General features: G+C 38.3%; 1 protein-coding gene across 1 annotated transcript in view; it reads left to right on the top strand.

The window, feature by feature from the left end:
• The window catches only part of KCNH8 (potassium voltage-gated channel subfamily H member 8), a 190,078-nt gene that overhangs the window by 156,777 nt on the left and 21,028 nt on the right, over positions 1-12,273 (top strand). The window contains exon 11 of the mRNA XM_063303872.1: positions 869-1,083. Within this exon, the coding sequence (XP_063159942.1) occupies positions 869-1,083 (215 nt within the window). The remainder of the gene's footprint in view (positions 1-868; positions 1,084-12,273) is intronic.

The following is a 12,273-nucleotide window of genomic DNA, read 5'->3' on the forward strand; positions in this document are numbered from 1 at the left end:
GGTCGTTTCTCCACTCTACCCCACGTTCACTGGCTGATGTCCTCTCCAGCAGCACGTCTGGCGGCATTGAAATAACAGCCTCCCCCCCATCCCCTGCTTTTCCTTTTATATATACATATTCTGTATCTAAGGCATGTGCATGCCACTTTACAGATGCATTCTAACATTTTCCTTTCTTCTGCCTACATGCTCTTGGTCTTGAGCTGAACAATTTGCCTTCCTAAAAAAAATCCATGACTTTGGCACAGATCCAACCACTCTCCTCCAGCTAGGCAGTACACTCTGCCACAGGGTGGCTCCAATCCCACAGTTGTGGCTACCATCTTGACTTTTTCCAACCCTCTCCCTACCCCATACCCTGAGATTGCTGCAGGACTGCTGGTTTTATGTTGGATGGGCCCACAACTGTACTTAAAGCAGAACAGGTCATTAGACAGAAGTTTGCCCTGATATTGTGGTCTTTCCCACCATGGTGATGTTGCATGATCACATGGATCCTCTATTTGTCAGTGCTGCTTTACTCACTCGAGGCCACCACATACAGTGGGTGAATTAAGTTCAATCACTGTTCTCCCATATCACAGCTCTTATATTATATTTCTTATACTATTCCACAGTCATGGAAGAATGACTGATAATCAGACTTGCTTCAGCTTTTGTTCATTCTACCAAGGATCCACCTGGAAACTGTGGTGAAGTATCCAATATCTTTTTTCTGCAGTGAAATATCCAATATCTTTTTTCCTGCAGCAGAACCTATGGTAGAACTCTTTTAAATGGCTATCATCATGTTTATGTTTTGGCTTCTGTGCCAATAAAAGCCTTTTTTATGCTTGTTGACATCTATGCTTTTTCTATTTTTGTATAGGTAAAGGAGATTTAATTGGAGCGAACCTCTCAATTAAGGACCAAGTGATTAAAACGAATGCCGATGTGAAAGCTCTAACGTATTGTGACCTCCAATGTATTATTCTCAAAGGACTCTTTGAAGTGTTAGATCTTTACCCAGAATATGCTCATAAGTTTGTTGAAGACATTCAGCACGATCTCACTTACAATCTTCGGGAAGGCCACGAAAGTGATGTAAGTAGTGTCAACGTGACTGCTGCTACATCTAGCTTTAAAAATAGATCTTGTGTTTTGGCAGTTCATTTTTCAGAATAAAGAAACTGTATCATTTTAGAATGAATTTGGCTTGTGCTTGACTTGATAAATCAGTTGCTGCTTAAGTGAGTTATTGATATCAGAAAAGTATGCCTCTAATTATTCTTTATAATAATTCCCTTTAGTGTGAGTTTTGTGCTCATAGACTTATATTTTGCTATTCTTCCCAGCTCCATAAAACATTAATTCAAAGTAATGTTAAAGGAAATCTTTTTCACATCCTGCTTAAAGGAATAATGCAAATATTAGTGCTGAAGGGACCTGCATGGACAACTTCGTGGATTTTAGACTAGAGCAGCTACAATGTAACACAGGGTAAAATGTACCTAATACTATACTGTCATGGGAGAATCACAAAATGAAAGCTATAAAGTGGCATGAACTCTTGAAACCTAAAAAGCAACTCATCATTTGAAAGTAGTCCACTCAAGTGTGGGAAGGAGATTAACTTCACAAATAAGGGGTCTGAGCTGCAGTTCCAGTAAAAACCCACTAGCCAGAAAAGATTGAAAAGTATATTTTTGGAAGTCAAGAGATTTGTTTAAATCAAATCTGGCTTTTTGCTTTTCTTCCAGTTAAGCTGTACTCTGTGTCCCCAGAGTCTTAAGGATTTCTCTGAAAGGCCCAAGGAATATTGTAACTAATTTTTAATAGTAAGCTAGACTCCATCTATATAAGCCATGGATTTTAGGAATCAGCTACACTCTTATATTTTTCTAGCAATGGGACAAAGTGTGTTAGATGATACAATAATATTTTGAGCATCTGCCCTGGTAATGGTTGGCAACTTCTGTACAAGTTCCATTCACTGTCACTGCAATAACTTCAAAAGATGGAAGTACGGGGGCAGGGAGATGATGCCATGATTTCTTCCAGTAACATTTACCCCATCCTACTCCCAGTAATCCTAACAAAGAAAAAAATAACATCACTGGCCTCTTGAACAAGATCTCAACATTTCTATAAGAATCAAACAATAACAAACCATGCCTTCTCTGCTATAAAGGAGTGGAAAACTATGTTCTCTTGATGTTGGTGAACCACAAATCCTAACAGACTTAGTAAGCATGGCCTACGTTGAATACTGGGAATTATAGTTTAGTAACATCTGGAAATTCATAGGCTTCCCAATCCTGGAGAACTCATGAGCTATTCCTTGGTGATTGAAAGACAGATGTTCACTGTACAGACTATTCATTGTAGACCAGGATAGCCAGTAATATTTATCACTAGTTAAACTGATTTATGAAATCAAACATGAAAAAGTCTAAGTGCTCAGATGTACTGATATGAAAGAACAAAACTACATCAAGTCTTACTCTCTCTGATGAACTTTAATTGGATTTTTTTATCTGTTTTCCAACCATATAGATTTCTCTCTGGCATTTGTTGATGAGAAGATATTTGCATAAACTAATTGGCTAAATCAAAATCACACTGCTTCACATATTTCAACCTTAAAGCAGCAGGCTGGCTTAGAGAAACTGAACCAGCTGAGAAGTGAGGGACTGGGGGTGTCCACAGGGTATGGTCAGAAAGTTAAGATGGCAATCAAAATAGTGTGATCAAAGCTCCACCTGTTTTTTATGTGCATCACATGTGCAGCAGATGTAAAAAGTGGGCAGAGCTTTAATCTCACTGTCACAGCCACCATCTTGACTACTATATCCTACAACACCTTACAATATTTGAGGCAATTTGCATCACTCATAACATTTTGATAAGGCCAAGATATGAACAATATGTGCATGCTTTTATGCTTCCTAGGATTTGTCTCATGGAGAGTTTAAATCATGGGTTTATCTTACTTGGTGTTCAATATTCTAATTCCTTTGAACTAATGGGTTCTTGCATTATGACAAAAATTGAACTGCCAGATGACCTGGCCATATCTGCCAGTTAAATTTCAAGAGGATTTGTGTATAAAATAATTTTCCCTTTTAAAAAAAAGTATTGAACATATTAAGCAGCAGAAGAACAGATTCAAAAAAGAAGCAAGAAGAGAAAAAAGAATAAGAAAAGCATAAAGTAAATAGCCCTGAAATTTATAAGCAAGATATGATTAAGTAAATTAAGTACAAATTCACAGAATAATGATAAATGAGTTCAACATATTTAAATACCTTAAGTAATTTTAAAACCACAGATCATTATTAAAATCAAGTTAATATACGAGTTATCAATGATCATAATCAATATAGTATGAAATGTAAATTAAAGTGAAAAATTACAGTCATACCTAGTCAATACAAAACCTATCCTTGTTGAACAAATCATCCACAACTTAAATATTAAAATGTTAAGAAAAAAACAAAAAACAAATTTCAGATACAGTACAAGCCAAAGGGTAGAATTATAGTTCAAAATAGTTTCCATGTTGAATTAAATTCTATATCAGATTTATTTTTCAAATACAATACAATATGCTTTGATAGGACAGAAAGTACAGAACAAGCCTATTCCAGCCTCTCAGAGCAAAGTTACAAAATAGAAAGATAAGCTGAGTGTCTCAAGAGGACCTGATGATGCAACAGAAACAATAAAGCCCAAGTGGTTAACAAAATTATCAGAAGCCAGTGATGTGCGTACCAACCACATAGCATTGTTATTGTGCTACTTCCCTGTGGATTGTTGGGACAACTCAAGACTACAAACAGAAAAATTCTTTGCACCCAGATATGCATACAGAAAGATGCATATCTGCTATATTTTCTGTACAGGATATAATATTACTGCAAGCTATTACCATATCTGTGTGACAGCACAACAATTTTATGTCTATTAGGGAGCTTCCTTTATTGCCCCTCTGACATTTCCAGTTTGTTTAGAATGCAGCTACACAATGGCTTGGGAAACTTGCTTTCACCTAGTTTGCATTCTTTACATGGATTGCTGGTAGAGTAGCACACTGAAATAACAAATGTTACTTTGTAATTTCCTGCATGGCTTACATTCTAGTTAGATCAAGATGAGCACCAGAAGCTTTGTTCTGAGAGCAGTTGATGTCAACATTCTACACACACTTTCAAAATGTAACTATGATATTGTGTGTGTGTGTGTGTGTGTGTGTGCATGACTTCAAATTAGTTTTGACTCCTGGCAACTGCCTGGACAAGTTTTCTCAGCAAGATTTTTGGAAATGGCCTGCCACTGCCGCCTTCTTGGGGCTGAGGGAGAATGACTGGCCAAAGTCACACAGCATCTTTGTGCCTAAGGCAGACTAGAATTCATGGTCAGGTGGTTTATAGCCTGGTGCCTTTAACCACCACACCAAACTGGTTCTAATGAAACCTACTATATCAGCCAAAGGATGCTGTTTTGTGACTCCCAGATCCCACTCTGGTCACACTGATGGAATCCATTGGGAATTGGTGAGAAGTTGCACAAATTAAATTCTTGCATTTCTTTTTCTCAGTTGGAAAAAATACAGAATACTTCTCTAATCAAATGGCTGCCCATCTTATGTCTATGTTCTCAATCTGTCTAAGTATTCACCACTGTTCCTGTTTTAATCACGGGAAAATGATCAGCTTTAAATTGGCTTCCATAATGTTTATTTTCATTACAATAGTTTTTTCTTCACTTAGTATTTGTTTTTTCTAAGATTATGCTAATAACCTCAGCTACACTCCACTGGGGAAGCATTCCTTCAACCCACCTTCCTGCATCCACAGTTCCTGGGTGTTTCTTTTACGAATCTCTGGCATACAACCTGTCTGTACAGAACTCCTGTTCAAGTATCCCAAACAATGTGGGTTTGCAAAGAAGCAGGGCTCTAGATGGCAGAGACAAATCAAGTATGGTATATTTTTTGTGAACTGATGGATGTGTCACAGTGCATAAACACAGGGGGCTGCATGGAAATAAAGGAACAGGTTTTGATATATTATTTTTAATATATGCTTTTAGGCTATTCCATGAACACCTCTAATCATTAAATACAAATGGCCTTTCAACATTGACCATTTAATTTCTCTGACCACAACTTTGATGGAGAATTTCTCTGAACTTCACCAGATGAAGGACATTGTAATAGGCAAGCCTTGTTAGTCTATGGTAGCCAAAAATCAGGAAGAGTTTGGTAGTAGTTTCTCAGACTAACAAATGCTATTATGCCTCTTAATAAAATGTGTTAGACTGAAAAGGTGCTACCAGGCTTTTTGATTCCAGATGAGAGAGAAATAATCCAGCATTTTCTCAAGGGCAGGTCTCCCTTTTAGTGACAATAGCACTGCTACTGAAAAAGCTCAGTGGAATAGGTTTCTTCATTATATTTCTCCAAGGATTTAACTGAAGAGTGGGAAGCCAGAGGTGCTGCAGATGATTGAAGAGATGATTGTTCAATTAAAGACAGTACATTCACCTACACTTTGCAAGAAGGCTATATTCAACCCATGAGAATTTCCCTGAAATGTTCTCCTTTGAAAGAAAGGATTTCTAAAGCAAATTGCTTTTCATCAAAGTGAATGAGAACTGTTATGGGGAAAATGCAGGATAATTGATTTTTAACAGATGTTATGTTGTGTATTTGTTTATTTATTAAAAGCTTCCAACTTCTGGATGAAAAAAAGCAAGGGTGGCACAAATAAATAATTAGACTACGTTTAAGCCTTTGTAAAGATTTCAAACAAGTTTGGAAAGACTTCATTGTTGACTATTTCTGGTTGTGAAATTTGCTAATTCTGCTAGGAGACCTACTGTTTTACTGAGGGATGCAATATCATTGCCTTGAATTAATTTGTTAGAGGACACCAAGTGAAATTAATATGATACTCCAAGGAACATAATGATGATACCTTTCCCCTGTTGCTACAAGGAGCTGTAATTCATCTCTTAACACCAAGCACTGTAGCAGTCTGAGTGACTCGCAGGTTTCAAATGCCATTCCACAAATTTTAATGAAGTCCCAAAGGATGATGAAACCTCAGAGAAAGGCATGACTCCTTTGCCTTCAGTTCACTTAGGTACTATCAATACATGTCATTCTGTGCTGGAAAAGAGGGCTTGCTTGGATAAGTGGAAATCTATCTCTGTTTGTGGATGGGATGCTTATTTAGAGTGATCCATTTCTCACAATATTTGAAAGATAGGACTGCATGTCATGTAGTGCTTCCCTTACACTGACAAAATAAGACATTTGAAGGGGAAACAATTAGTATTAGTGTAGGGGTGAATTTTATTGCATTTTATTTTGTATTGTTAACCATTCTCTTTCATTTCGATGTTAAAAAGAATTGTTGAAAGGGGAAGAACATGTAAGCCTTGTGGGATATTTCAGTTGTTTAATTGATTATGGATTTTTCTCTGGATTTTCTTTTGGATTATATATTATGTGTTTTTATTGTGTTTTATTGTTGCATGTTATAAGCCACCCAGATTGGGATGACCTATACATTTAATGAGAAAATCAGCAAAATTCTCATGGGTGGAAAGGATTCTGGCCTTTACTTGACTTATGAGATGACTAAGGGATTTGAACGTGTATGCTGTCTTTCATTCTACCATCTTCTTTCCAGCAGTTTGAGGCTCCTCGGCCTTCTCACACTTCAGTTAACTCCTAAGGGAAAACATCAAGAAGAAACCCCTCTCTGGAAAGGGGTTACTATTCATTACTATTGTAATGAAAATAAACATTATGGAAGCCAATTTAAAGCTGATCATTTTCCCGTGATTAAAACAGGAACAGTGGTGAATACTTAGACAGATTGAGAACATAGACATAAGATGGGCAGCCATTTGATTAGAGAAGTATTCTGTATTTTTTCCAACTGAGAAAAAGAAATGCAAGAATTTAATTTGTGCAACTTCTCACCAATTCCCAATGGATTCCATCAGTGTGACCAGAGTGGGATCTGGGAGTTTCAAACCAGGAAGAGAGGGTAGCTAAGGAGGCTACAAAGCACTGGAGGCATTTTTGCAGGGGGAAAAAACAGCCTCCACAACTTTGCAACATTGGAATAAGTTCCATTGAGTGTGAATATGTATATGCGTGTAAACCAAAGTTGGAAAAAAGTATGAGCTATGGTTGTATGACAAATATCAACCAGGAGTTGGCTGAAAATTGTAGGAGTTGCCATCTCAGTACATCTGAAGGTTACCAAATTGGAGAAGAATGAGACACATGATGCAAAATTATACACTGTGTGATCTTATGTATAGTAAGAAGTCTTGTTGGCTTGAAGGGTGATTTCTTCACCTAGACCTATATGCCAGGTGACCATTGTGGTCAAAAATGCAGTATTCCTTTGGCAATAGCTTATATCAAATTTCTGTTCTGTAACTGCATGGATGTCTTTCCCCTTGTGGCAGCACATGTTTAACATGTTCCCTGGGAAGTACTGGAAAAGCAACAGAAAAACGTGTGCTTGCATGCATAAGGTTTAAAGAGGATAATTAGCCATAGGCGATGGATGATGCCAGGGTTTCCTCCAGGATATTCCAAGTCCTTTCTCTGAATTTAAATGTACACTGTTGCATGTTTCAGCCATGGAGTATAAATGTACTTGGAGAACTTCAAAGAACTAGGTGCTTATTTTTTACATTTTATAATATTTAAAATTTCTTTCATTGACATCTTTATACAAATAAGATAACTTTAAATATCTAAACCATACACCATCTCTTTTGCATTAATATCTTCCCCAAGTTTAATGTACCCTTTGGCCACTTTCTCCGTAAGTTTTGACTATGAACGTGCTATAATGGAATGGGGAAAATACTTTTTTTTTACTTGCTGTAATTCCAACTCCAACATGCTAAAACAGGGTTTCTTGAATAATCAACAATTGGCTGAGTTTCATAAACAAGTAAACCACATTTTGCATACATTCACACAGTACACTAAGATGGGTCACACCACACACTAGATTGGATTAGAATTAGGAACAGGGTTAGGAATAGTTGGATAGTTTGGATAGTTTTCAGGTCAGCATGTTGTGAGAAATTATCGGTTGTCTATTATATTGTATAAAAGGGATGCGGTGGCGCTGCGGGTTAAACCGCTGAGCTGTCGATCGGAAGGTCGGCGGTTCAAAACCGCGGGGCGGGGTGAGCTCCCGTTGCTTGTCCCAGCTCCTGCACACCAAGCAGTTCGAAAACATGCAAATGTGAGTAGATTAATTGGTACCGCTTCGGCGGGAAGGTAACGGTGTTCCGTGAGTCATGCTGGCCACATGACCCGGAAGTGTCCTATGGACAACGCCAGCTCCAAGGCTTTGAAACGGAGATGAGCACCGCCCCCTAGAGTCGGACACGACTGGACTTTACGTCAAGGGAAACCTTTACCTTTACTATTATATTGTATGAATTAGGCCATCACATGTAACCATAATATAGCTTGTTTGGTGGGGGGCATAGCATGTTTTGTGAATATTGCAATTGTGTTTTGTCAACCTGGTTTAGGGTTAGCTTGTTGCATGAACCTAGCCAGAAGTACAAAGTTGGAATCTTCAACAAAACCTTTTAACCACACTTCATCCACAACTGACCCTGCACTTCCAGACACACAAGAATGGATTCACTCTTACGGCCTTCAACCCAAAGATAGAAAGCTAAAGCAGCTGCAAACCAGGTTTTGCCCAGCCATTGTCCTAACAGTCAGGAACCACACTGAGACGAGGAATAAGTCTCTAGTGTTTTATTACTGCTACATTAGACAGAAAATCCTAACAAACTGAAGAAGTGTGAGAAAACCCATACAGATAAACCCCCAAAGTCAAGGCGGGTCTGTTCTGTGTCTCTTTGAATGACTGCTCAACTCCTCACTACTACGCATGCATTTTCCCCCCTGGATAGGGGCCCCCTCCTGCTCCCCATCAGTGCTCATGACAGCCATACTAACTTTTTTTTTTTTGCCTCCCACACCCTCTTCGGGGTCTGTAGGAATGGAGGGGGGGCAGAAAGAGGGTAAGGGAAGTTAAACTATCCCTATTCCATCCACAGTGACTCCAATCCTGCCTGAGCAACAAATCATTTGTTTTCTGTTAAAACATACACCAGAAGTGACTATTTGACAGCTACCACAAGGTTGGTGGGGTGCTTAAAGGGTGACTGCTCCAATAGAATGGAAGTGCCACAAGTTCCCTTGACTTTTTTCTGCTGAGCCACTAGATTAGTGAATTACCTGTGATTTATGCCAGGCAAGGCCTGACCAATGATACAAACTTGGCCTTTGGATTAGCACAGTGTATGAATATTTCAACCTATCTTGTGTTTAGTAGTACATCTATTCAGAAATTGAGCATTAGTGTCCAAAGTTCTAGAGAATGCAAGGCATTTATAAAAAATGTTTATTGTAATTAGTTAATGTTGCCCAATGTGCCTGAGAAGGAGGAGGAGACCACCTGGCCAATTTCTATCCCAATTAGCTTAAATAGGCATTTGAACTGCAAAAATCACTGACCAAAGTTTTTTGTGACCCTTCAAACTGATACATTAATTATCAAAAGGCAGCTACTAAGTCAACACTGAAACTCTGCTGGTGATTTAAATAGTGACAAAATTTGGCTATATTAGCTTTAGTTTTTCAACCAGTCTGAATTTTCTCCTTCATTCAGCTTACTTCCTAGGATTATGACTGAAGCATCTGATTACAAAGCTTAACTAGAGGGTGGTGTACGTGTGTGTTTGTGACTTATTTGTATGTGTGTGAAATCCACAATCTTACAAAGCTGCTTATCTATGTTTTAAAAATGTGGTACCAGGGAGGCTATAATGCACAGAGCCAGCATACTTTTGGAAAGAAAAACTTATCTTACATCCAAAAGTCATTTCTTTTGCATTCCAATGCAGTTCTGTTCTGCAGACACTGCTATTGCAAAATTCATCGCAGTATCCCAAGAGCCTTAAGTGATTTGCAGCACACAATTACAGTAAAAAAAAAAAGAGGAAGGAAGGAAGGAAGGAAGAAGGGAAGGAGGGAAGGAGGGAAGGAAGGGCTTGGGAGCAAGCTCAGTTGCCTGTGGCTAGTAATAAATGCTCCCAGATATCCAGGAGAATGGCAATTTCATTGCTTTCCTGTTTTGATAAGCTACAAGCTTTATCTTTCAGATTATGGCAGGATAGGGTTTATTTTTCTGAAAGTAACTATATTCGTGAATGTAAATGTGACGATTTTCCATGTGGGTAGGAGCAGGCTGCAGCCAAGTAAAATGTGTCCAAAAAAAAACCCAAAACCCACTCTGTATAGCAGATAAAATTCAAAACAATAGAAATGGAGTTTCAGTCATTTTTAGTGTTGTAGGGAGAGTTGGGGACCATCACCTGAATGAAATCTAAACTGTCTCAATCCCACTGAGACTTTTTTTGTCAAAGTGGTGCTCTCTGGAGAGCTGTGTTGTCTGCAACATTGAGCTCAAATTTCCATGAGACTTTATGTCTGTGCAGAACAGCCACAAGATTGAGTCTGGCTTGCCCATTTTTGACCATAGAATGGTATTATTCTATGAGAATGACCTTTCTCATTCTCATGCTTTTGTAGGAATAATGGTGTTTGAAGAAAGTATTGATTGATTGATTGATTGATTGATTAGGTGCCATCAACAATTACTACCAGAATTGTGAAAGCTGATAAATGTGGTCCTAACAGAAGAAGAGGATGACTAGCAGCAAGTTGGATTGACTCAGTTACAGCGGTGATGAATGCATTGTTGAATGACCTGGAAGACCAGGTTAGGGACAGATTGTCATGGAGAAAATCTTGACTCTTCGCAACCACATAGATAGATTTTCTCCATGACAATCTGTCTCTAACCTGGTCTTTCAAGTCATCAAACGATGCACTCATCACCACTGTAACAGTCAATCCAACTTGCTGCTAGTCATCCTCTTCTTCTATTAGGACCACATTTATCAGCTTTCACAATTCTGGTAGTAATTGTTGTAGATGGCTTCCTTTCCCCCTACTACTGCATACCTTTCAGCAGAAATACTGGCAGAAACAGGAATTGTATTTTGCTTTACCTCAGGGATCAGCAAAATGGTAACCATGGGGACCAACTTGCTCAAGACACCCCCGGTTAATATCCTCAGAGCCCAAAACTAAAATTTAAAATTAAATGTATTTGAGAGACAAGGGGGATCAGAGAAACAACATGTTAAGAGGAGAGAGCTGATGGGACAAAAACTATGGGGGCATTGAAGAGTGCATTCTCAGTCTTGGTACAAGCACTGATCTATCCAGGAGTTGAATGTCCATGAGTCATCCATTTATGAGAGATGGAGGGTTATTTGAGGACAATGGAAGCTCACCAATCTCCTTTCCTAGATAAACGCCTGTGCATTAAAAAAAAATGCACAGGAGAAAAGTATGTTCTAAAACCAGGGAGGGAGGGAACAACAATGACTCCAACCCTTTAATTGTCCAATTATGCTTTCATAATCTGGTTTTACTTCACTAAAATATATATAATCATTGACTGAAATATAAAAGAAACTGCATTTTGTTTCTTTTTTAATTTACACAGTTTTCTTCACTAATACTAGGGGAGCAGCTGGAGTGAGGCATCAGCTTTGTGTGATCTTGTCCACTGGAGAGCATAAAAAGGCAACAGAATAGAACAGAAGCTGCAGTACAGAGAGAGCAAGCTGATGAAGTAAAAAATTAAAATTCAGAAGGTGCTGGACTGGGAAATTGTCTTGAGAATATTATATTCAATTATTGCGTTTAGTCACATTAACAATTCTGACTGACCTAAGAGGTCCTTCAGACTGTACTTCTCTCAATGGGATGCAAGTAAGGGATTTACATGTTTCATTTAAAAAAAACCTCTTCTTGCTTAAAGGAAAATGGAGAGATGAGCATGTATGAGTCAATAAGCTTTTAGGTGATAAGTAATCCCTTGTCATATGCTCCTGTAATTTCTATTACCACACAGGGAAAAAAATCCCCAGGTACAAAGCATATGGTATTTGATCCACATAATATTAGCAAGGTTCACAAACAGAAACTCTTGCAGTTTTAAAAAAAATATTAAGCATATTAGCATGCCAGTTTAAGTGCAAGTCTGTCTGTAAGGCTGAATTTGGGGTTGCGCATTCTTGCAAATGGAATCCAGACATGCAAAGCACAGAGCAATGAATTCAGTATACATTTAAGGTGCTGCTTCCCAA

This window comes from Candoia aspera, chromosome 4 (assembly GCF_035149785.1).
Source record: "Candoia aspera isolate rCanAsp1 chromosome 4, rCanAsp1.hap2, whole genome shotgun sequence".
NCBI classification, from domain to species: Eukaryota; Metazoa; Chordata; class Lepidosauria; order Squamata; family Boidae; genus Candoia; species Candoia aspera.